This window comes from Mus caroli, chromosome 5 (genome assembly GCF_900094665.2).
Source record: "Mus caroli chromosome 5, CAROLI_EIJ_v1.1, whole genome shotgun sequence".
Taxonomy (NCBI): domain Eukaryota; kingdom Metazoa; phylum Chordata; class Mammalia; order Rodentia; family Muridae; genus Mus; species Mus caroli.
In genome coordinates this window covers 110,157,385-110,178,624 of record NC_034574.1, presented here as the reverse complement: position 1 = coordinate 110,178,624, position 21,240 = coordinate 110,157,385, and the positions used below count along the sequence as shown (strand labels likewise).

General features: G+C 47.6%; 1 protein-coding gene across 6 annotated transcripts in view; it reads right to left on the bottom strand.

Moving 5' to 3' along the window:
* Taok3 (TAO kinase 3) overlaps positions 1 to 21,240 on the bottom strand; it is a 153,786-nt gene that overhangs the window by 45,781 nt on the left and 86,765 nt on the right. For all 6 annotated transcript variants that reach the window (XM_029477637.1, XM_029477639.1, XM_021163499.1 and 3 more), the window contains 5 exons: positions 19,779 to 19,892; positions 16,940 to 17,031; positions 11,369 to 11,462; positions 9,652 to 9,733; positions 1,233 to 1,400 (listed from right to left, as the gene is read on the bottom strand). In XM_029477637.1, coding sequence (XP_029333497.1) covers positions 1,233 to 1,400; positions 9,652 to 9,733; positions 11,369 to 11,462; positions 16,940 to 17,031; positions 19,779 to 19,892 — 550 coding nt within the window. The remainder of the gene's footprint in view (positions 1 to 1,232; positions 1,401 to 9,651; positions 9,734 to 11,368; positions 11,463 to 16,939; positions 17,032 to 19,778; positions 19,893 to 21,240) is intronic.

Genomic DNA, 21,240 nt, shown 5'->3' with positions numbered 1-21,240 from the left:
TTCTGGAACTCACTTTGTAGACCAGGCTGGCCTCGAACTCAGAAATCTGCCTGCCTCTGCCTCCCAAGTGCTGGGATTAAAGGCGTGTGTCACCACGCCCGGCTCTTTTGTATCATTAGAGTTGAAAAATAACATCACTCTCTCTCCCTCACTATTTAGTCCTTTTCCTAAGATTTATCTTGTATGTGTATCTTTGTGCATATGTAAATGTGTGTGTGCATGTGTGTCTATGTGTGTCTATGTGGATATGTGTATGTATGTGTATGTGTGTGTATGTGAATATGTATATGTGTGTATATGAATGTGTGTGTATATGTATGTGTATGTATGTGTGCGTGTATGAGTGTATGTGTGCATGTGTGTATATGTGTGTGTGCATGTGTATATATGTATGTGTGTCTATGTGTGTGTGTATGTTGATATGTGGGTATGTGTATGTGTGTGTATATGTATGTATGCATGCCTGTGTCTATGGATGTGTGCATGCCCCAGTACATGTGCCCTGGTGGGCTTGTGGGGGTCAGAGGACAACTTGCAGGAGTTGCTTCTCTCCCTGCACCATGTGGCCATGGAGGTCTAGCTCAGGCTGGCTACCTTGACTGGCTGAGCCATCTGGCTGGCCCTCGCCCATTGCTTTAGCTGAGTGAGAGACTAAGAAGCCATCTTTCCTTTGAAAACTGTTGTGTACCCTGCATCGAACGAGAGAAGCAGATGCTGGGGCCTTGGATCCCACAGGCCCCACGGGGGAGCAGCCTCAATCCCACTTTTACTCTCTTCTCCCTGCCCCTTTCTTGTTTGAGACTGGGTCTCATTGGTGGGCCAAGATGGCCCCACGTTCACAAGCATCAGTAGCCGGTCTCATGCTCATATATGCATGGGCAGCAGTAACTGGATTCAGTGGGTTAAAGAGAAGCTGGGAGGCTTGGGGTGGGGGTGGGGTGGTCCTGGAGAAGTGGGAGGGGAGAAGGGGCTAAATGTGACCGGAAGAATTCACAAGCATGCATGGAATCCTCACACTAAAAATATATATTAAAAATTGTGCTATGCCATTCCTAGGTGCCCACCTTACCCCATGATACCAACCCCGCCACAGCCCTGGTTTTACCAGATGCTATCCTGAGCATCTCTTAGGGAAGAGAGAGCACCGACCACGTCCTCATCCTCACTGGGGTTTCCCAGTGCCAAGGCTGGAAGCTTCTTCTCCCAGAGAAGCCGAAACCAGGCAGACCTACTTCTTCTTCTTCTTGCGACTCATTCAAGGGTCCGTTCCGAGTCTCCTGGAAGAGGATCTTCTTCATTTTCCTGTACTGCAGGTTGTCCAGCTCTCGGACAGCATCTTTTGTCCTCTGTATGAGGTCAATGAGGACCTTCGGTGGCCGCTCCCTCCGAATGAAGTCATGCTGAACAACAGGGGGGAGAAGGGACAGTAAGCAGCGCTATCTTTAGGTGCAATGTATGCATGGAAGCAGGCAGGGCAGGGAGAGCAGGTTCAGGGGCCTTAGAAGTAAAGGAGATCTTGAGGCTGGTGTCCCTCATGGAAGCCCCCCACTTACAAAGAGGTAACAATGTTTCTACCTTCTGTCCCTCTGCAGACTCTAGAGCAGTGGTTCCCAACCTTCCTAACACTGAGACCCTTTAAGACAGTTCCTCCTCCTATGGTGACCCCCAACCATAAGGTTATCTTGTTGTCCCTTTGTGACTGTAATTTTGTTACTGTTATGAACTGTAATGTAAATTCTGATACGAAGGATAGGCAATAAAGGGGCCAAAGGGGTCGGGACCCATGGGTTGAGAACTCTAGTGGCTCCACTGGACTTTTTTTTTCTTTTCTTTTTTTTTCTTTTTTTTCCTCCCTCCCTCCCTCCCTCCCTCCCCCCTCTCTCTCTCTCTCTCTCTCTCTCTCTCTCTCTCTCTCTCTCTCTCTTTCTGTCTCACTCTCCCCCGTTCTGTCTCTTCCTCTCTCTTTCTTTTTTTCTGAGACAGGGTTTCTCTGTGTAACCCTAGCTGTCCTGGAACTCACTCTGTAGACCAGGCTGGCCTCCAACTCAGAAATTCGCCTGCCTCTGCCTTCCAAGTGCTGGGATTAAAGGCATGCGCCACCACGCCCGGCTCCACAGGAATTCTTGCTTTGTTTGTTTTTGTTTTGCTAAGTGAGGCAGTGTACACTTTTAATTCCATCACTTGGGAAACAGAGCAAGAGGATCTCGGTCTCCATGGATTTCAGGCCATCCTGGTCTACATAGTGAGTTACTGGCCAGCCAGGGCTACATCATGAGACCTTGTAATAAAAAGTCTCTTCTTAACTATAAATATTTATGACATACAACTTTGGCCCAGATGACGAAGTAATTACTACAGAGAGGGTAGTTACACACCATCATCCCTTACTCCCATGTGTGTAGTGAAGGTGCCAGAACCCACTGCCTTCAAAACTCACAAGCCCCTGCAGTCAGTCCTCAGCTCAGGCCTTAGGTCTTAATAGGCAGTATGTATGTCACATGAGTAAAACACTGGGCCTGTACCTCAGCCTCCCCAGTTCTTTTTTACATACTCACTTGTATGTGCCCGTTGAAGTCAGTCTGCCCCTTCTACCATGTGGGCCCCGGGTATTAAACTCAGGCCTTTAGGTTTGGTGGCAAGCCCTTTTACCTCCTGAGCCATCTTGTCAGCCCCAAGTCTCACTTCCACTCCTGAAAACACCTTTCTACTTTTTTTCTTCAGTATCTGATTTTTTTTTTAAATGTGTGTAAATTCTACATGTGTGCAATGTTGTGTGGAGCCCTTCTTTGTGTATCTGGCTTATCTCATGCGTACAAAGCCTTCCAGATCCATCCATGCTGTCTGTCAGATACCCAACAGTGCTTTCCTGTCAACACCTGATCACCTCCCCTGAGCCTGTAACCTTCTTGGAAGCTATCTGCACTGGCATTCTCTCTTACCTTCAAACCTTCCACCAGGCTGTCACTAGGACCCCACCCCTACCCCCAGTGGGTCCCCCGGCAATGGTCCATTGGCCCAGACCAAAGTCTTCCCCAAGAGTTGCTCCCTGCTCCCAGTGGCTGAGAAGGAATGAGAGGCCATGACTAGGTATGTGTTTCCTGTGAGCCAGCCACGGCCTAACTCCCCTTCCCCGCCTCCTTTAATTGAGACAGGGTCACATGTGGCCCAGGCTGGTCTTGAACTTACTATGTAGCCCTCCGATGGCCTGGCCTCTACAACCCAAGTGTTGGGCTTACAGATATGTGGCATGGTGCCTAGCTAGGAGCTCCTATTCCAGACTGAGCACTATTCTGTTGTGTGCATGTGTATCACAGTCTCCCTGTCTTTCATTCCACTGATGGACATGTGTGCTGCTTCCACATCTTGGTTGCTATGGGTGATGCTGTAGTCATTATGGGATGCAGACATTGTAAAGATAACAGATTCTTTTAGAAATGAACCCAAAGGATGGAATGCTGGATCCAATACAGTCCTGTTGTTTTAATTCTCATGGGAAGCTGCACACACATTTTTTACAATGCTTACACCATCACAAAGTATTCCTTTTGCTCTGGACTGATGCTGTCTCCTGAGATTTACTTCATCATAAATATATTAAAAATTGCTAGAACTTGGGGCTGGAGAGGTGTTAGTTGCTGGGAGCACTGGCTGCTGTTGTAGAAGACCTGGGTTTGGTTCCCAACACCTCACATGATGACTCACAGCTGCATGTAACTCCAGTTCCAGGGGATCTGATGCCCTCTTCTGGCCTCTGAGGGTACTGCATGTATAAAGCACGCACGCAGAGATACCCAGCCATACACGTAAAATAAAATAAAACCTTTTTAAAAACTCCAGCGAACCTTCAGTAACAGCAGACGGATTTGCCCCTTCTGAAGCAGAGCTGGGATGAAGCCCATGCCTGCCCCATTCAACTTCCTCTTACAGACTTTTGGAAAACAGACTTGTGCACATTTTGTTTTCTCACTCACTGGTCATACAGTTTAGACTGGAAATACAGCTGCTGAGTCTCCTGGAGGCCAGGGTTCCTGCGAGGCTGCCTCCCACTAAAGGGAAAAGCACCAAGGCTCTGTGAGGAGGGGCAAGCAACACCTTGATCCTCTCCTGCCCTCCGGACTCTGGGTTGTGCATGATACCTCTGTCCTCAACCTTCCAGACTTCACACTAGGTGACGACGTGGCCCTCACCTGCATATATCTTCTGAAACCTGGAAGTACTCTTAAATGTATCTCTCTGTCTATGGGTTAGGTCTGTTGCACCTGGTCCTTCCTGCTTCCCCTCCGATCAGGGCACAGCACATTCGGGAGGATGCTGGCCCGGGTCCTGCAGCTGCCATGCTAGGTTCTGCTCATATTCTATGGCTGCACATCACACCATGGTTGTTCTCTACACTTCTGCAGTCTAAAGGTCCAGACCCCCGTAAGAGAATAATTTGTAGACCAGGGGTGGCTCATGCTTGCAATTCCAGTACTTGGGAGGTGGAGGCAGGAAGATCTCTGAATTTAAGGCTAGCCTGGTCTACAGAGTGAGTTCCTGGCCAGGCAAGGCTACATAGCAAGACCTTGTCTCAAACAATAACAAAGCACGAACTTCATTGTTCTTTAGAATGTTTAAAGATTCAAATATATAGAAAAGCACTTGAAGGGAAATAAATAGGTGTTTCCAAATAATTTAAGTGCAATCTGTAAAAATGAAGATGTGCTTGATTTAACAGAATTGGAAGAAAGTAAAATGGTTGCTTAATTTTAGTTATTTCTTTTTGTCACTGACAGAGTTATCTGTTCCTATGCCTCCTCCATTTAAAATTAAAGAAAGCCATGGATTTGAAAGAAATTGGGGGCTTGGGGTGGGGTTGGGGGCAGGGCTGGGTTCATGGGAAGGTCAGAAGGACAGGGAAGGGGGCATGATGTAATTATATTTTAATTTTAAAATTAAAAATACAAATAACCCACATATAAATGTGATGTGGTAAATAAATAAACAAACTGAGTTAAAGAGAGGTCTGGCAAGACGGCTCAGTGAATAGAGGGGCTTGCCACCGAGATTGATAATGAGCAGATTCTGACCGCTGGGACTCCCAGAAGTAGAACTGAGCACAAGTAACACGTGTGCTGGGGAATCACGTGTGCATGCTATGTGCACACACACGTGCGTGAGTACTCTCTCAAATAAAAATATAAATGTAATAAAACACTTCAAAAGTAAGAGAAAAATATCACGAAAGCCTTAAGAAAGCAGAGTGTCCTTTACCAGAAAACTACGTTTTTCTCTCTGAAAAATAGGATAATTAATTGACGCCCCAGCCCCAGTTTCCCAGCTGCCTTTGTTCTTTTTATTTTGCTGATGTTTATGATACAACATTGTGTTTAAAAAAAAAACACTTCAGTAAGTTTTACTTTAGTTCTGTACTTAAATTATTCAATGCAAAAGTGGCATTTTAACCTCAGGGAGAGAATGTGAAGAAAGGAAGAGTTTCTGAAAGATACCCAGGAATAAGGAGAGAGGCAGCTGGAGAAAAACAGGGAATCCTAGTGTGCTCCTTTCCAAAATTCACACAAGGTTCTCTTCAGCACAGAGAATGCCGACGGATTCTAGCAGTGTTTCTGGTTCCATGTGAACTTCAGGATACATACATACGTGTGTGTGTGTGTGTCCTGTCTCTAAGGAGTCTGTTTGTGTGGTTTGGTGGGGATTCCCCTGTTTTGGTAGGATGGTCATTTTCACAATAGTAATTCTACCAATCCATGAACATAGCATGTCTCTCCATTCTCTAGTGTCTTTCCGAGTCATTCTTCAGAGACTTGAAGTTTCCTTCCTTCCTTCCTTCCTTCCTTCCTTCCTTCCTTCCTTCCTTCCTTCCTTCCTTTTATGAGTATGGGAATGAGCCATAGACAGTTGTGGGTGCTGGGGATTGAACCCTGGGTCCTGTAGAAGAGCAGCCAGTGCTCTTAACTGCTGAGCCATCTCTAGCCTTAAGATCTGAAGTTTTCATTGTAGAGGTCTTTCACAATCTTGGTTAGGTTTATTCAAAAAATATTTTTTGATGTTATGATAAATGGAAGTGTACCCATGATCTCTTTGTTTGTTGTTGGTAGATACAATGGCCTGGTGATTTCTAACATTAATTTAGTGACTAACAAACGTTCCAGCACCAGGCACAAGACACCTTTTTTGGAACAATTGGTCAGGGTAGTCTAAGTAATGACCAAAACAATGCAGATTATATATGCAGCCCTGGGTGGACTCCTACTGTTGAAGAACTTCATACTTAGGACACAGGAATCATATGATTTAAGCTGGATCTGACCGGCAAGCCTCCTTCCTGTGGTCTAACTTCGACAGTTCCAGACATGACTACCTAAGCTGCCAAGGGAGGGAAGCCATTAAACAGTCCTATCCAGCTGCAGCAGCTAGGAATCATGACAGTTACCAACAGTCCTACCCAACTACTACTCCACCTATGACCCATGACAGTTACCAGCTTGGCAAGCCATCACACCTTTACGCTGTGGTAAGTGGCACTCATATGCTGGTGGCAACCACCAACACCTTGCCAACCAGCATAATTCCAGACTCCATTCTGAACTTATCCTTAGCAACACAGGTAAGTGTAGCTAACACCTCTCACCAACGCTTCTTCTCACAGTCAATGAGGTCATCATAGAAAACTACAACTGGATGCAATGCAAGGATCAATAGGTATGGGCAGCCAAGCCCCGACACACATATCTACATCACTGCTCCTGCATCTAAGACTCATGGAACTCCACGGGAGAGGGGGCAGATAGGCTGTACGAGCCAGGACCCCAGGAAGCCTGCTGTGAAACACTCTGCCCCGGAAACCTGCACAAACAAGACCAGGCCGGTGGCACTGTCAGTGGATGCTAACATGGAAGAAGGAAGATTTCTGTGAGGTCGCAGCTCTGGACAAAGGATTACAGGTGACAGATGATTGCTGGGAGACAGAGAGCCAGCCTCTTCCAGGGGTAAGGCCAGTGTTGCTGTCCAATGCATAGTGACCATCCTGAAATTACACACCACCAACAAAAATGGGCTCAGCAGGTGCACACACAGACACACAACACAGACAGACAGACAGACACACACACAGAAATACACATATGTATGTGTGAGAATTCAGGATTCTTTAAAAAATACAGAAATATTATAAGAATGTGTTATTGTTTTAATCTCAGGTGTGAGATATGGGGCTGCTTCGCAGGAGGTGACTATAATTTGCCTCGTGCTCTATCAGGGGCGTGGTTTCACCAGCTGCAAATAGGTTCTGCGATTGTGTGATGTTTGGAAGTCTGGGGAATTTTTAGAGGTAGATAAATGCTAGGGCCCTGAGAGGTAGGGTCAGTGCTTGTTGGTCGTTCAGGGGGGTTGGCTGTGGCTTGTTAATAGTTGTGCTCAAAGAAGAAACTACAAGAAAGAAATTAGATTCAGGGGGTCTCTCTCCCTCCCCCTCTATCCTTTCTCTTCTATCTAAGGATAGGGTGTGAAACAGGAGGGACATAAACAGTGGGGAAAAGAAGAACCCACAAAGCAGCAAAGGCCAGCTACACATATATGTATATATGTATATGTATATATATATGTGCATATATATATGTATATATATTTGTGTGTGTGTATGAACACACTTTCCCAGCATACACCGATTCCTGGGTTCAGTCCTCACTGTGTAGCTGTTTCCTCCTAGATTAAAGCCTTCCAAGCCTGTTAAGGTGTGGGGTGTCTGTGGGAAGGCAGAACAGCATGTTCTAAGCAGAGATAAAACACTTCATCCTACAAGGAAGGAAACAACTCAGAGCTTTCAGGAAGTCCCGAAACCGGACTCACTAGATTCACTAGACTTTCCCTCCTAGCATGTATAACATGTTGTTAAGGACTGCTGAGGGGCACGTTCAGAGCAGCTGAGATACCTGCCTGCAGGCTGTGCAGTGGGCTCCAGGTGTCCAGCTTTGTGATCTGTCACCTGTCCTGGGGCGGGCTTTGGTGATGCAGCCTCTGGGTCATTTCTACTCCTGTAACTCCTCACCCATATTCCCGTAAGCATGTGCAGTGAGACTCAGGGTTCACCAAGTTGGACTTGGGTCTGTCCTCAGATCCTATCTTCAAAAGTAGCCAGCTGCTTGTATCTTCACAGGAGTAGCGTCACATATGATTTCATGTGTCAACGTGTGTGTGTGTGATATGTACACGCACATGTGTGTAGGTGCACACACCTGTGAGCACACCTGTGGAGGTTTGGTGGAGGATGTTGGCCATCTTGCTCCAACATTCCCTGTCTGACCCCTTTGAGATGGGGTCTCTCACTGAACATGGAGATAAGGCTTGTGGCCAGCAAGCCTCCATGTCCTCCCTGTCTCTGAGGTTACAGGTTCACGTAGTCCAGCCCGCTTGCCGTGCAAATGCTGGGATCCAAACTCAGGTCCTCACACTCAGGATGAGTGCTCTGACCACTGGGCCATCACACAGCCAAGTCTAAACCGTGTCTTTATTTTATATGTATGAACAGTTACAATTGGTTTTGTGGGGGAGGGGATGTTTTGCCTGCATGTATGTATGTCTGTGTACCACATGTGTGTGCAGTGCCTGCAGAGGCCAGAAGTGGGTACTGATTCCCTGGAACTGGAGTTACAGTTGTGAGCTGTTGTGTGGGTCCTCTGCAAGAGCGGTCAGTGCTCTGCAAAGGAATACAGTCCTTCTGAGTCTTATAAACAAACCAACAGACAAAACTGCCCGTAAAAGGGCATTCACTCTGAGAATGAAATGAATACCAGGACTGAATGAACATCCGCACACAGAAGAGGACAGCCAGCCAGCAGTATCTCCACCGGGAAGGGTTCCCATCCACCACTAGAATGCTGGCGTACCACAGGGTCATCACTAACATCAACACACAGCGAAGAGCAAAGAGAGAGTGGCTCAGTACTGTGGGGCTCAAGTCAGACTTGTGTGTATTCATTAAAAGACAGACAGAAAGCAACGTAGAAAAAAACTCTACAGAATCGAAGGCTTCTATTGCTGGTGCAATAGGTTCTTGTGTAGCCAAGGCTGGCCTTGAACCACCAATGCCCTTACCTCCAGAGTCGGGCATGATGCTGGTATACTCCTGTAACACCAGCACTAGGAGAGTGGAGGCAGGGGGATCATTCATTCAAGAGCAGCCTGGGCATATGGTGAGACCACAGCAAGCCACCATACTCTTGCATACAGTGACACAACACTTCATTAGCTCATTTGTGTGACCTGAGTGCCTGTTTTTACATCATCGCCCTATGTCTTCTCTGCTTGGATTTGACGCCAACCTAACTGAGATTTGCAGAGTTGGCATTGGCACCCTTGGCTAACCATTCTGGAAGCTCACTCATGTTCAGTGAGAGAAACCCTGGGGTGGATGGCAAGTGGAGCAGGAGGGGAAACTGACTGTTCTGAGGCGGGACAAAAGGGCGGGGAAGAGAAACCTACCCACAGGTGGGATGGGGGAGAAGGACATTCATGGGTCCTGACAACCTTCCAGTTTTTATGCCTACTTCTATCTTTGCATGAGCCAGCGTGTCACAGTGCTCAGCCATGGAGCAACTGCCTGCCCTGGTGGCCAGACCTCACAGCCCCATCTCAGATGGAAAATGGAAAAATTACCCGCAACAGCTCCACTGCGGCTGGTCTTTCCTGAGGTATTTTGTTCAAGCAGTAATCAACGAATCTCCTGAAGGAGTCTGTCCTGTGGGAGCAAACACAGTGAGGAGAGAGCAGTGAGCGACTGTGGGACCTGTGGCAGACAAAGGCGGGGTGCGAGGGAAAGGCTTTGCAACTTGGGACGTTTTGTATGTGTGTGTATAGATACATGTTTGTGTATGCATATGTGTGTGTGTGCATGTGTGTGTATGCTGTGCATGTGTGTGTGCATGTGCGTGTGCATGTGTACATATGAGTTTATGTGTGGTGTAGAGGCCAGAGGTCAATATCAAGTGTCCTCACAGTCACCCTCCACCTTTTTGGTTTGCTTGAAGACAGGGTTTCTCTGTATAACAGCCCTGGCTGTCCTGGACTCGATTTGTAGACCAGGCTGGCCTTGAACTCACAGAGATCCACCTGCTTCTGCCTCCTGAGGGCTGGAATGAAAGGCGTGTGCCACCGCGCCTGACAACCTTATTTTTTTGAGGCAGGGTCTCTCAGTTTGGCTAGACTGGCCGGCCAGTGGGCTCTAGAGATCCTCCTTCTCTCCCCACACTGGGATTACGGGGTCCAGCTTTTGCGTTGGTTCTGGGGACTAAACTTCTGTCCCTGGACATGCTCAGCATGCTGCCAACTGGACCATCTCTGTGGCCAGGACTTCCTTTTCCCCTCACAGATAAGAGCTTTCCTAATGTCCAGTCTGCCATCTTCATTTACACTTCCTTGACTCTGGCGATACCTACGACCCCTAAAAGGGCGTGAACATAAAACACCCAGGGCAGAGAGGCTGGAGATATGTTTTCTGACTAAAACTGCTTCCTCTCTAGGGAAATTCATTTCTGTTCACTCTTGTTAGACAGCTCACTCTCTGTGACTGTGACTCTTTTTTTTTTTTTGACTTTTGAGACAGGATTTCTCTGTGTAGCTCTGGCTGTCCTGGAACTCACTCTGTAGACCAGGCTGGCCTTGAACTCAGAAATCTGCCTGCCTCTGCCTCCCAAGTGCTGGGATTAATCTCTGTCACTTTTAATCACCCAAATCATTACAAACATGCCCTGTTTTTTTGGCCAAGAACAACATGTCTTTTGGATAGATAGTATATGGTCTGTCCTAGCTCATTCTGAAAGACACAGAGACAAACTATGACATCAGCCAGGGCACCACATAGTTGCTGGGAACCAGAAATGAAGGCAGGCATGCATGGGGCCTCCCACTGCTTGGGAGGGAGGCAGAGGCGGGTAGGTCTCTGCTAGCAGCCTGGTCTGCAGAGTGAGTTCTAGGACACCTTGAGCTACCTAGTAAGACCCTGTTTAAAATAACAAACAGGCAAACAATGCTGCCCCAAAGCCCACCAGCAAACCACCCCTACCACCACCCAAAACCTAGAGGTGAGATAGTTAGGAACTGAGGGATGAGGTATGGGAGGGAAGTAACAGGGTGCATGCTTCCAGCATGTCCCCAGTGAAGCTTTAAAGTGTGTATGTGTGTGCAAGTGCGCCCGCACGTGTCTGTGTGTGTGTGCACATGCGTGCGTGTGTGTACACAAAGGTACAAATGTGGGGCCCCTATTCTTAGTATTGTCATGATGGAAGAAAGCAATGGCGTTTTAGGGCAAACCGTTAATATGTGGCTGAATGAGAAAGTCAGACCCCCCTCAGTGAGTTTCTTGGCCATGTCTTACCATTCCCTGGACTGTAGCGTGGGGGAGTCATTCTGAGCGATGTGGTAGAGGGCACTCATGGCGTTCATGTTGAAGAGGGGGGGCTTCCGCTCCGCTGGAAGAGGAGGGAAACATGGTAAACCTTTCTTGAAACAACTCGGGTTCGTCCACGACACACCATCTGCTCACTGTACTCGTAGGGTCAGCTCAGAGGAGCCACGGGCTGGCTGGTGGTCATTCACTGTCTACTGGAAGGCTCCCAGTGGAACCTATCTCAAAGTAACGGGAGAAAATTTCCTTATTTTTTTCATAGGTTCTGCAAAGAATGGTGTTGGGCTGTTTTCCAGTGACAAGGTGTGAATATCTGTGTGTGCGTTTTAATTAAAAAAATACATATTCATTAAATAAAACCAGAATGCAAAGAAAAATAGAACAAAAATATATGATTATGGAATGGAGTGGCTGGAGAGTTGGCTCGGCGGTTAAGAGCACTGGCTGCTCTTGCAGAGGACCAGGGCTCAGTTTTCAGCACCCACATGATGGCTCCCAACCATCCATTAACCATTACCTCCAGCTCCAGGGGACATGATACCCTTTTCCGTGCATGGCATGTACTCAGTGTAGTAAAAACAATACGTGGAAAACCACTTACACACACAAAGTAAATAAATCTCTTAAGAATAAAATAAGGGTTGGGAGTGGTGGTGAATGTCGTTAATTCTAACATTGTGGAGGCAAAGGCAGGGGGAATCTTGTGAGTTCATGTCCAGTCTGGTCTGCAGAGTGAGCTTGAGGATAGCCAGGACTACACAGAGAAACCCTGTTCTGAAGATGAAGAAAGAAAGAGAGAAAGAAAGAAAGAAAGAAAGAAAGAAAGAAAGAAAGAAAGAAAGAAAGAAAGAGAGAGAGAGAAAGAAAGAGAGAGAGAGAAGATATATTATTGTGGAGTGGGATAGATATTTTTGTCTATTCATTCATTCATTCATTCATTCATTCATTCATTCATCCATTCATTTGTTCCTTTGTTTGAGACAGGGTCTTACTGAGCCAGGAGGCAGGTGTAGCCCTGTTTTAAATCGTGAGTTCCAGCCAGGGACACACAGTGAGGCATCGTCTCCAAAACAAACAGACAATTAGAACTTTAAAAAAGAAACCGATCATCTGGAGTGATAGCTTAGGCCTTTGGAACGCATTTACTCCATCATGGTCCCACAATGCACTTGGACTCCAGTCCCCTGGGAGTGTGTGTGGAAGCCTGTCTGTAGCGGATGCTCCTTTAGGGTCCTGCAAGGATCCTTTCCCTCCCTCCTCTGCCCTGCCTCCTGCCCTGCTGTCTCTCCCCTTCTTCTCTCCAGGGTTTCAGACACAGTCCTAGCTGGTTGGCCTCCCTGGTGGCTGAGATCACACATATGTATCAATCACCAAGCTACTACTAGACGTTTACATACATCAAATAGAAACTGGTTGAAACTGCTCAAAACTGGTAGATGGTGTGTGCGCTGTTCCTAGCGAGAGCCATGTGGACAGAGATTTCGAGCATAGAGGAGAGACAGCTGCAGTTTGAGGCTGTTTTTCAAAAAAGTAGAGTCAAGGCATTTCTAGAATGTGACCTGGCAACCTCAAGTTGTTAAAGGCACAAGGAACTAGGAACTTCTGTGGGCACCAGTGGCTTTGCACTCCTCCTAGCACTGAGTTCAGACCCCCTGGGCAGAGCCTGCTGCCGTCCATGAGCCTGCCCTGTTCTGAGAACACAGGGCTCTTTCCTGTCTCTCCAGCGCAGTCCATTTCACATGGATGTTTTCAGTCTAGACTCTAACTTTATCAGGTTAATTCTTTTTAAATATGTTTTCATTAAGAACCCGTTTTAGAGATGGAGTCTTGCGGTGCTGTTCAGGTGGGACCTCCTGCCCTCTCATGAGCAGCTGAGGACGTGTGTCTCCCTGTCTCAGCTCTGCTTCACTCTAACAATACTCTGGGCTCCTTCCCTGTTGAGGCTTGACTATGAAATGCCCCCACAGGCCCATGGCTGCCTCAACACTGGGTCCCTCAGCTCAGCCGGTGGTGTCATTCTAGAAGGCTGTGGAACCTCTCCTGGAGGTGAACCTTGCTAGAGGAAGTGAGTCACAAGGAGCAAGGGCACTGACAAACTTCATTGTATTTCCAGCGCCGAGGACTCAAGCTTGGGAGGTTGTCTCCACAAAACTTGCTAACTAAGTGAAAAAAGGAACACCTAATGCAAAGAGCTTTGTGTGTGCGTTGCTGAGATGGCTCAGTGTCCTAGGTGGCTGCTGCCAAACCTGAGGACCTGGGTTTGATATCTGGGTCCAGATGGTGGAAGAAGAGAAATCACTCTGGCAAAGCCGCTTTCTAACCTCCACTTACATGCCATGGCACTCCAGATAGACTAGAAAGACAGGCAGGCATAGAGAGGCATCAGAAGTTCAAGGTCAACCGACTACATTACACAGTGATTTCAAGGCCAGCCTGGGTTATATGAGACCCTGTCTCATAAGAGAAAAACAAACCCAAACTTCAGCAGTAGACCCCAGCAACTTGGCCTTGAAGCCTACATGGGAGCCCAGGATGAGCAAGCCTGGGGACAAGCCATGACAGCTGCCCTCAGATGCGGTGGGAACCACCACAGTAGAAAAGCCAGAGCCTGGAGCCATCCTTCAAACACTGGATATGAAAGGTCCGGTCTATGTTTAAGTCCTTTGCCATACACACCCCGGGAGCCAGCTGAGCCTGGTGCTGATGGCCTATAATCCCAGCACTGTGTAGGCTAAAGTAAGAAGACCTCAGGGTCTAGAACAGCCTGGGCTGCACAGCGAGACCCTGTCTCTAACCAACCAGCCAGCCAACCAAGCAAAACCAGCATCATAGCCATGGTGACACGGCTTGTCACTGAGACAGAACACCACAGAGCAAAGGCCAGAGTCCGCCAGCAGCCCACTTCTTTGTCGTGAGGTTTTTCCCACAGGAGTTTTCTGTTCCAGTGGGGAAGGTACAAGCCGTGCAGACATGTACAGCAGGTCCTGCAGAGTTTATACCATTTATCATGTGGCCCTTTCTAGGAGCTCATCACTGCATCTGTGGAGCACAGGAGGTGGCATGGTTCTGCCAGGGCAAAGCCAGGGCTGGTGCTACCCTGTGACCAAGGATCTAGGAGTCCTTATTTTGGCAAGTGTGGGTCACTGAGTGTGTATGTTTACAGATGCATAGGTGTGCTTTCATGTGTGTTTACATGTACATAACATACATGTGTTTTCATGTGTGGTGTGTGTGTAAGTAAATGTGTATATGCATGTCTGCATGTGGGTGCACATGTGTGTGCATGTAGATGGAGGCCAGAGACTGGCATCAGTGCCTTCCTTGACCGTGCTCTAAGGAGTCTCTCACTTGAACCAGAGCTTGCTGATCCAGCTAGTCTTGCCAGCCAGCTTGCTTCAGAGGTCACCTGCTGCCTCCTCTTGAACTCTGTCACTGTGACTGGGCTGCCAGGCCCTGCCCCTCGATGGGAAAGTGCTGGAGAGCTGGCCCTGATGGTATGGGCTTAAGAGAACAGGTCCTGCCCCTATCCAGGTACCACAGTCAGGAGTGCTGGCCCTGCCCCTTGCCTGAGCGAAGCAGGAGAGCTGGCCCTGATGGCCTGGGTGCAGGAGAGCTGCTGGGCTGACCAACTCGGTATGCACCCAGGCACAGATCCAGGTCTCTGAGTTACCCCACCCCAACATCTACCCCATCTATGAACTGCTGTAGTGTACAAAAGGACCAGTCCTGTAGAACTAAAGATGCAGGCTCTCCGTGACACAGGGCCACAACAGGATCAGAGGCCTCAGACCACCAATGACTCATTGCAACGAACATCTGCAAATGAAGATGCTTGGAGATAAGGGTGTGCGCGTGTGCGTGTGCGCGTGTGTGCATGTGCGCGTGTGCGTGTGTGTGTGTGTGTGTGTGGACTGCAAGGGCAGGGGGCAGATACAGAGGGATTGGAGAGGAATGGGATTTGGGTACATGATGTGAAACTCACAAAGAATCAAAAAAAAGTTAAAAACAAAACAAAACAAAACAAAGCAAAGCAAGTGGGCAGCCACATTTACATCGGTGCTGGGGATATGAACCTGATCTTAATTAAGGCAGGAAGGATTTTATCTATTGAACTGTCTCCCCAGTCTGGATCCCATGTTTTCTTAACCAAAAGGATCAAAGGACAGGAAAGCCAATCTTGCTACATGACATTTTAAAAGTTCCTGCTTAAGGGAAAGACAATGGTTACATCTTTGTGGACTCGCCATCTGGGCCAGCTGAGATCAGGATCTAGCGGGGTCAGCTTAGTGGGTTGTGGCTAACAGTTCTCCCTGGCTGTGCTAAATTAGAACCAGTGGGCTGTACTCTACTTGAGAGAGAGATGACCCAAGGGCACCCCAACTCTTGGATAAGTACTTTTGCCTTTGAAGGGGCAAAAACTTCTTATGAAGAAGATCTGGTGGGCAGTCCTAACTGCAGGTGACACTAACTGCTTCTAGCTATGGAGTTCCTGTCCTGTGTCAGGTACTCACTGTCTCAGGCATGGCCTGGACGCTGCTCACACCTACCAGAGACTGGCAACTAGGGAGGAAACTGAGGTACAGTGAGGCTCGGGACTGAAATGGGTAACAAAGTAGTGGTCTCCTCTGACCCCGCGAGCTTCCCAACTGCTGGGATCTGTGCACGCCACCATGTTTGGGGTGTGTGTGTGTGAGAGACTGTGAGTGTGTCTGTATATGTGTATGTCTGTGTGTGTCTGTGTGTTTATGTCTGTATGTATCTGTGTGAGTGTGTATGTGTGCGTATGTCTATGTGTATCTGTGTGAGTGTGTGTCCGTGTGTATCTATGTGTGTCTGTGAGTGTGTGTGTCTGTGAGTATATATGTGTGTGTATGTCTGTATGTATCTGTGTGAATGTGTATGTATGTCTATGTGCATCTGTGTGTGTATCTGTGTGAGTGTATCTGTGGGTGTATATGTGTGTATATGTCTGTATGTATCTGTGTGAATGTGTATGTGTGTGTATGTCTATGTCTGTGTATGTATGTGTGTGTGTGTATCTGTGTGTATGTGTCCCTATGTGGGTGCTGGGAATCTGTTAAGGTCCTCTGGAGAGTAGCAAGTCCTGAGCACCATTCCAGTCCCTGGGGATAACTGTCAAGCTGGTGCATCTTTTACTATGAAGTTTTCTTCAAGGTTCTACCGCTGGGTAAAGTTAGATACTTGAGTCTTCTAATATTTCCCCCAGTATGGCTGGGTTCTAAAGCAAAGTCATGGAGTTACTGTAGAGACAGGGTGTGTAATGTCTCACTTACCAGCTTGTGTTTCAGTGTTTGCTAATTGCACATCTGCCCAAACTCCTTTAGCTAAGTCAATAGCATGGAGACATAGCAGAGAAGGATCCCTTTTCTGTGGCATACCAGAGCATGGAAAGTGTCTCCAATACAGTCACACGGTCCGGCCAACCTACAGCTGTCAGTCACTGGGTAAGGGCGGGCTGAGTTAACTGATGGGCATGTGTGAGGACCAATCAGCAGAGCCCCAGTGGAAGCTCCTCCTTACCCAACTCTATGCAGGTGATGCCGAGCGACCAGATGTCAACTTTCCCGTCGTACTGCCCTTCGTCCATGGCTAAGATCACCTCTGGGGCCATCCTGCCAAATGCAACGTGCAGAGCTCAAGTTGTCAGTACAAACTAAATTTTCATTTTATAAAACTACTCAGTGCAATAGATTTAAGGGCATTCAAAGTATTTTTAAAGGTACTTAAGTCCCCCCCCCTTCATTTTCTGGGAACTAAACCTCGGTTTTCTGCAAGAATAGTGAGTAACTTAACTGCTGAGCCATTTCTCCAGCCCCCATTTAAAGCAGTCAATGTTTGTTGTGGTGTTATTCATAGAAGCCACATAAAGAAGTCAACCTAGAAAATCAGCAGGTATGCGGCTAAGGTGGACATAGTTCCTGCACACAATGGAGGTGTCTGTGACAAGGAGGTTTGAATGAGAATGGTCCCTGCAGGCTCACAGATTTGAATACATGCCCCACTGTGCTCCTCTGGCTAGTGGAACTGTTTGGGAAAGACTAGAAGGCGTGGCTTGTTTGCCACTGGGGGAGTACATTGAGGTTCAAGACTCCCACCATTCCTAGTGTATTTGTCTGCCACATGGTTAAGCCTTAAGATGGGACCTCTCAGCTGTTCCTGCGACCACACCTGCCTCCCTCCTGCCATGCTCCCTGCCGTGAGAGTCACGGACTAATGCTCTGAAATTTTAAGCCCCAATTTAAACACTTAAAAATAAATTACCTATGTTTTATGTGCACTGATGGTTTGCCTGCAAGTATGTCTGTGTGAGAGTGTCATATTCCTTGGAACTGGAGTGACAGATGGTTTTAGCTGCTATGTGGGTGCTGGGAATAGAACCTGGGTCCTCTAGAAGAGCAGACAGTGCTCTTAACCACTGAGACACTTCTCCAGCCCCCAGTCCTCGCTTTCTGAAAATAAGTTGACTTGGTCATGGCATTTTATCATAGCAACTGAAAAGGAACTGAGTTGTGGGGGAATGGAGGGGATTGAAGGTCATCATGTTATATGAAACAAGCCAGACTTAGAAAGATGAATACAGGAGGGAGGGAGGGACGGAGGGGGAGAGGGAAGGAGGGATAGATAGATGGAAGAAGGGAGGAGAAGAGGGAGGGAGAGAGGGAGAGAGGGGGGAGGGGAGGAGATAAGGAGGGAGGGAGGGATGGAAGGAGGGAGGCACAGAGAGAGGGAGGGAGGGATGAAGGGAGGGAGGAGAGAGAGGCAAGCAAAAAGGGAAGCACCTGGGGGTGGGGAGGCTGTAGGGTAGCAGAGTGGAGGAGGACACGGGGATGAATTTGAACAAAGTACATACATGCCCTAGCTGGGAGAAAATATCATGACATAACCCACTATTTTGTACACCAGTTAAAAATTAATTTTAAAAGTTCACAATTTTTCCTGACGGGTATTTCCTCACACACACTACTCTGGAGAACAACGCTGCTGAACACACAAGCATCCTTAGTGATTTCTAGGGAACACGGAGTGATTTCAATACATCCTGGCTCCATTATTCACTCTCGCCTTGCTCACCGGTCGTTACTCAACGATGCTCTATCTGTCTCCTCATCTAAAGGACAGAGAGGCGTGTCACAGGGACCTCACAGAGATGTGTAAGGTATTAGTATGCTGTGAGCGCCGACAAATGACTTACTCTAAAAGACACGAGAAAATGTTTGGAGGGACAGCATAAAGGAATGTGACCTGCTGTCCCAAAGACACCGTAACTCACAACACAGATCAGGTTCTGGCAAAGGGGGGTATCGTGCCTGACCCTGAGCAGGGAGGGGCCTCTGCCCTCTCTCTGGTTTGGACAGTGCTTGGGCCTATTCCGTATGGGCAGTGGTTTGGTGAATGTGATCTTCACGACGAGGTGGAAAGTCAAAAAGCAGCTCTTTTTAGGAGAGTTTTCTAGAAGGTGTCTTTTTCAAAGCTGTGATAACCTGATGGAATATCGTGGACGCTCAGAAAGGGGATCTGGAACCAAATGAGGGGAAGACTCCAAGTCAGAATGTCGTCACAGCTGGTGAAGTATCAAAGGACTCCATTGAGTTGGGAGCTTGGATTTCTTCCATTCGGTCTTGGTAGCCAGCCAGAGATCGGTAAAGGAGAACCCTGTCCTCATCTGAGCACGCTGCCTCCAGGGAACGGTTCAAAAAAGACCTCAAGTGAAACCTTAGACGGAGCTAGCCCAGCAAGCTGATAACTTCACACAAAGCAGATCCAAAGCCAGTTGCCTGCTTTGAACAATTTAAGGTCACTCTTCTCGGCTAGCGAGGTTTCTAACCTTCTCAAAGGAAATCTGATTGGTGCACATTGTGAAAACAACTTTCTTGTTTTGTTTTGTTTTGTTTTGTATTCTTGGTTGTTCTTGTTTTTGAAACAGAGTCTCTCCATGCAACCCTGGCTGTTCTGGTGTCAAACTCACAGAGATCCATCTGCCTCTGCTGAGGTTTAAGGTACATCACTAGCCCTGGCTGGAAATCCACTGTTGAGATGAAACCAGGCCAGGAGGTCAAGTGGTACAGGCTTGGGGGCTTAACTCCATGGTGGCCTGAGGCAGGAGGATTGATTGCATATTCAAGGTCAGCTTGAAATAGAGAACGAATCCATCTCAGGCCAATCTGGACACATTAGTGAGACTGTTTCCAAATGAAGAAGATGGCGATAGTAGCTCAGTGGCTGAGCACTTCCCCGGCATCCTGCAGGCCCTCGGTTCAATCCCTGCCACTGTACAAACAAGAATGGGGACACCAAGTGCCCTCTGCTCACCCTCCCTTGTGTATATTAAGCCTACACTATATCTTCTCAGTGTACCTACCAGTAAGGAGTCCCCACAAAGGAGTTGGCGGGAGAAGCCATGGAGGCGGATCCGAAGTCAGCCAGCTTCACCTGACCTGGCTCTGTGAGGAGGATATTCCCTGCTTTAATGTCCCTACAGGAGGGAAAGAAGAGGATCCGAGAGTTAACTTGTTAATACTTACTAAGCAAGAAGCCAGAACATGCAACTAGCGAGATAAAATGTTTACTAAACAAAACAAACACACAAGCATACTTTTCTCAGCGAGGACTGCATGTTGTAAGGGAGCCGCATTCCTGGGTGGTCACTGGAAGGACTTCCAGGAGGAGCTGTCTTCAGAGGGAGGGGTAGAGCGAGGGAGGGAAAGAGGCAGCCATGCCAGTCAAGGAGCGCAAGGAGACTGCAACCCTGACAAAGTGTGTTCTTCAGTGCTTTCTCCAGCCACCACCAACATTCCTTGTGCTGGGAGACCTGGAGCCACTGGTAACTGCCCTTTGTCCCCCACTTCCAAATCTGACATGCCTGACGCTGCCGCCCTGACCAGGGTTCCTCAGCTGGACACATACCTGTTCTGTCTCGCCCGTGCCCCTTTCTGCCTTTAACTGTAACTGCCACTCTAAGGCATGGGAGGGTACGGGTTACAGAAAAGGTGTTATTTAAGAAATAACACTGTACAGAGAAGACCCTGAAAGATCAAAACAGACAAGGATTAAGGGTTAGGAGTTTGCAGTCAGCATCCCTAGGATGGGTCGCAGCTGGTTTTGCCACTTAAGATGCATGGTGCAGTAAGGTGTTAGGGAAAAGCCATTTGAAAACTCAGGATGAAGGATGATGCGGATGCCCCCTTGTGTTTCTTAAGATGGGAATGAAGCGTATTGAGGACTGGAAACCATGAGCTGCAAGCTGACAATGGGCTGAGACACAGCTGGAAAAATGGAGAGAAAGCGATGGGTTTAAGGGTTTCTAAAACTTCCCCTGGAATGACAGCTTCCGCCTCAAGATGACACTGGGCAGAAAGACTGAAAACAAACATGCTGTTTATTCTCTAACAAAGAAGGGCTTGGAGATGAAACGTCCCATAAAGCAGTAAGAAGATGAGATGAACGGTATTCAGGGTTTGTTTGAGGACAGGTCCTATATAGTCCAGGCTGGTCTTGAACTCTTTATGTAGCACAGGTTGGCCTTGAATTTCTATTCCTCTGCCTCTACTTCCCAAGTGCTGAGATTACAATATATGCACATGCTACTGTGCCTGGCTATGAGACAGGTTCTATGTTGTCTCAGCTTTCTTGGAAAACATTCTGTGGACCGGATTGGCCTTGAACTCACGGAGTTTATCCTGCCTCTGTCTCCCAAGTGCTGGGATTAAAGGTGTGTGCTACCATGCCTGGCTTTCATTTTTGAATTCAATGAATGGTAAAAGAAAAAAAAAAACTTAAAAAACCTTTTTTTTTTTTTTTTTTTTTTTTTTTTTTTTTTTTTT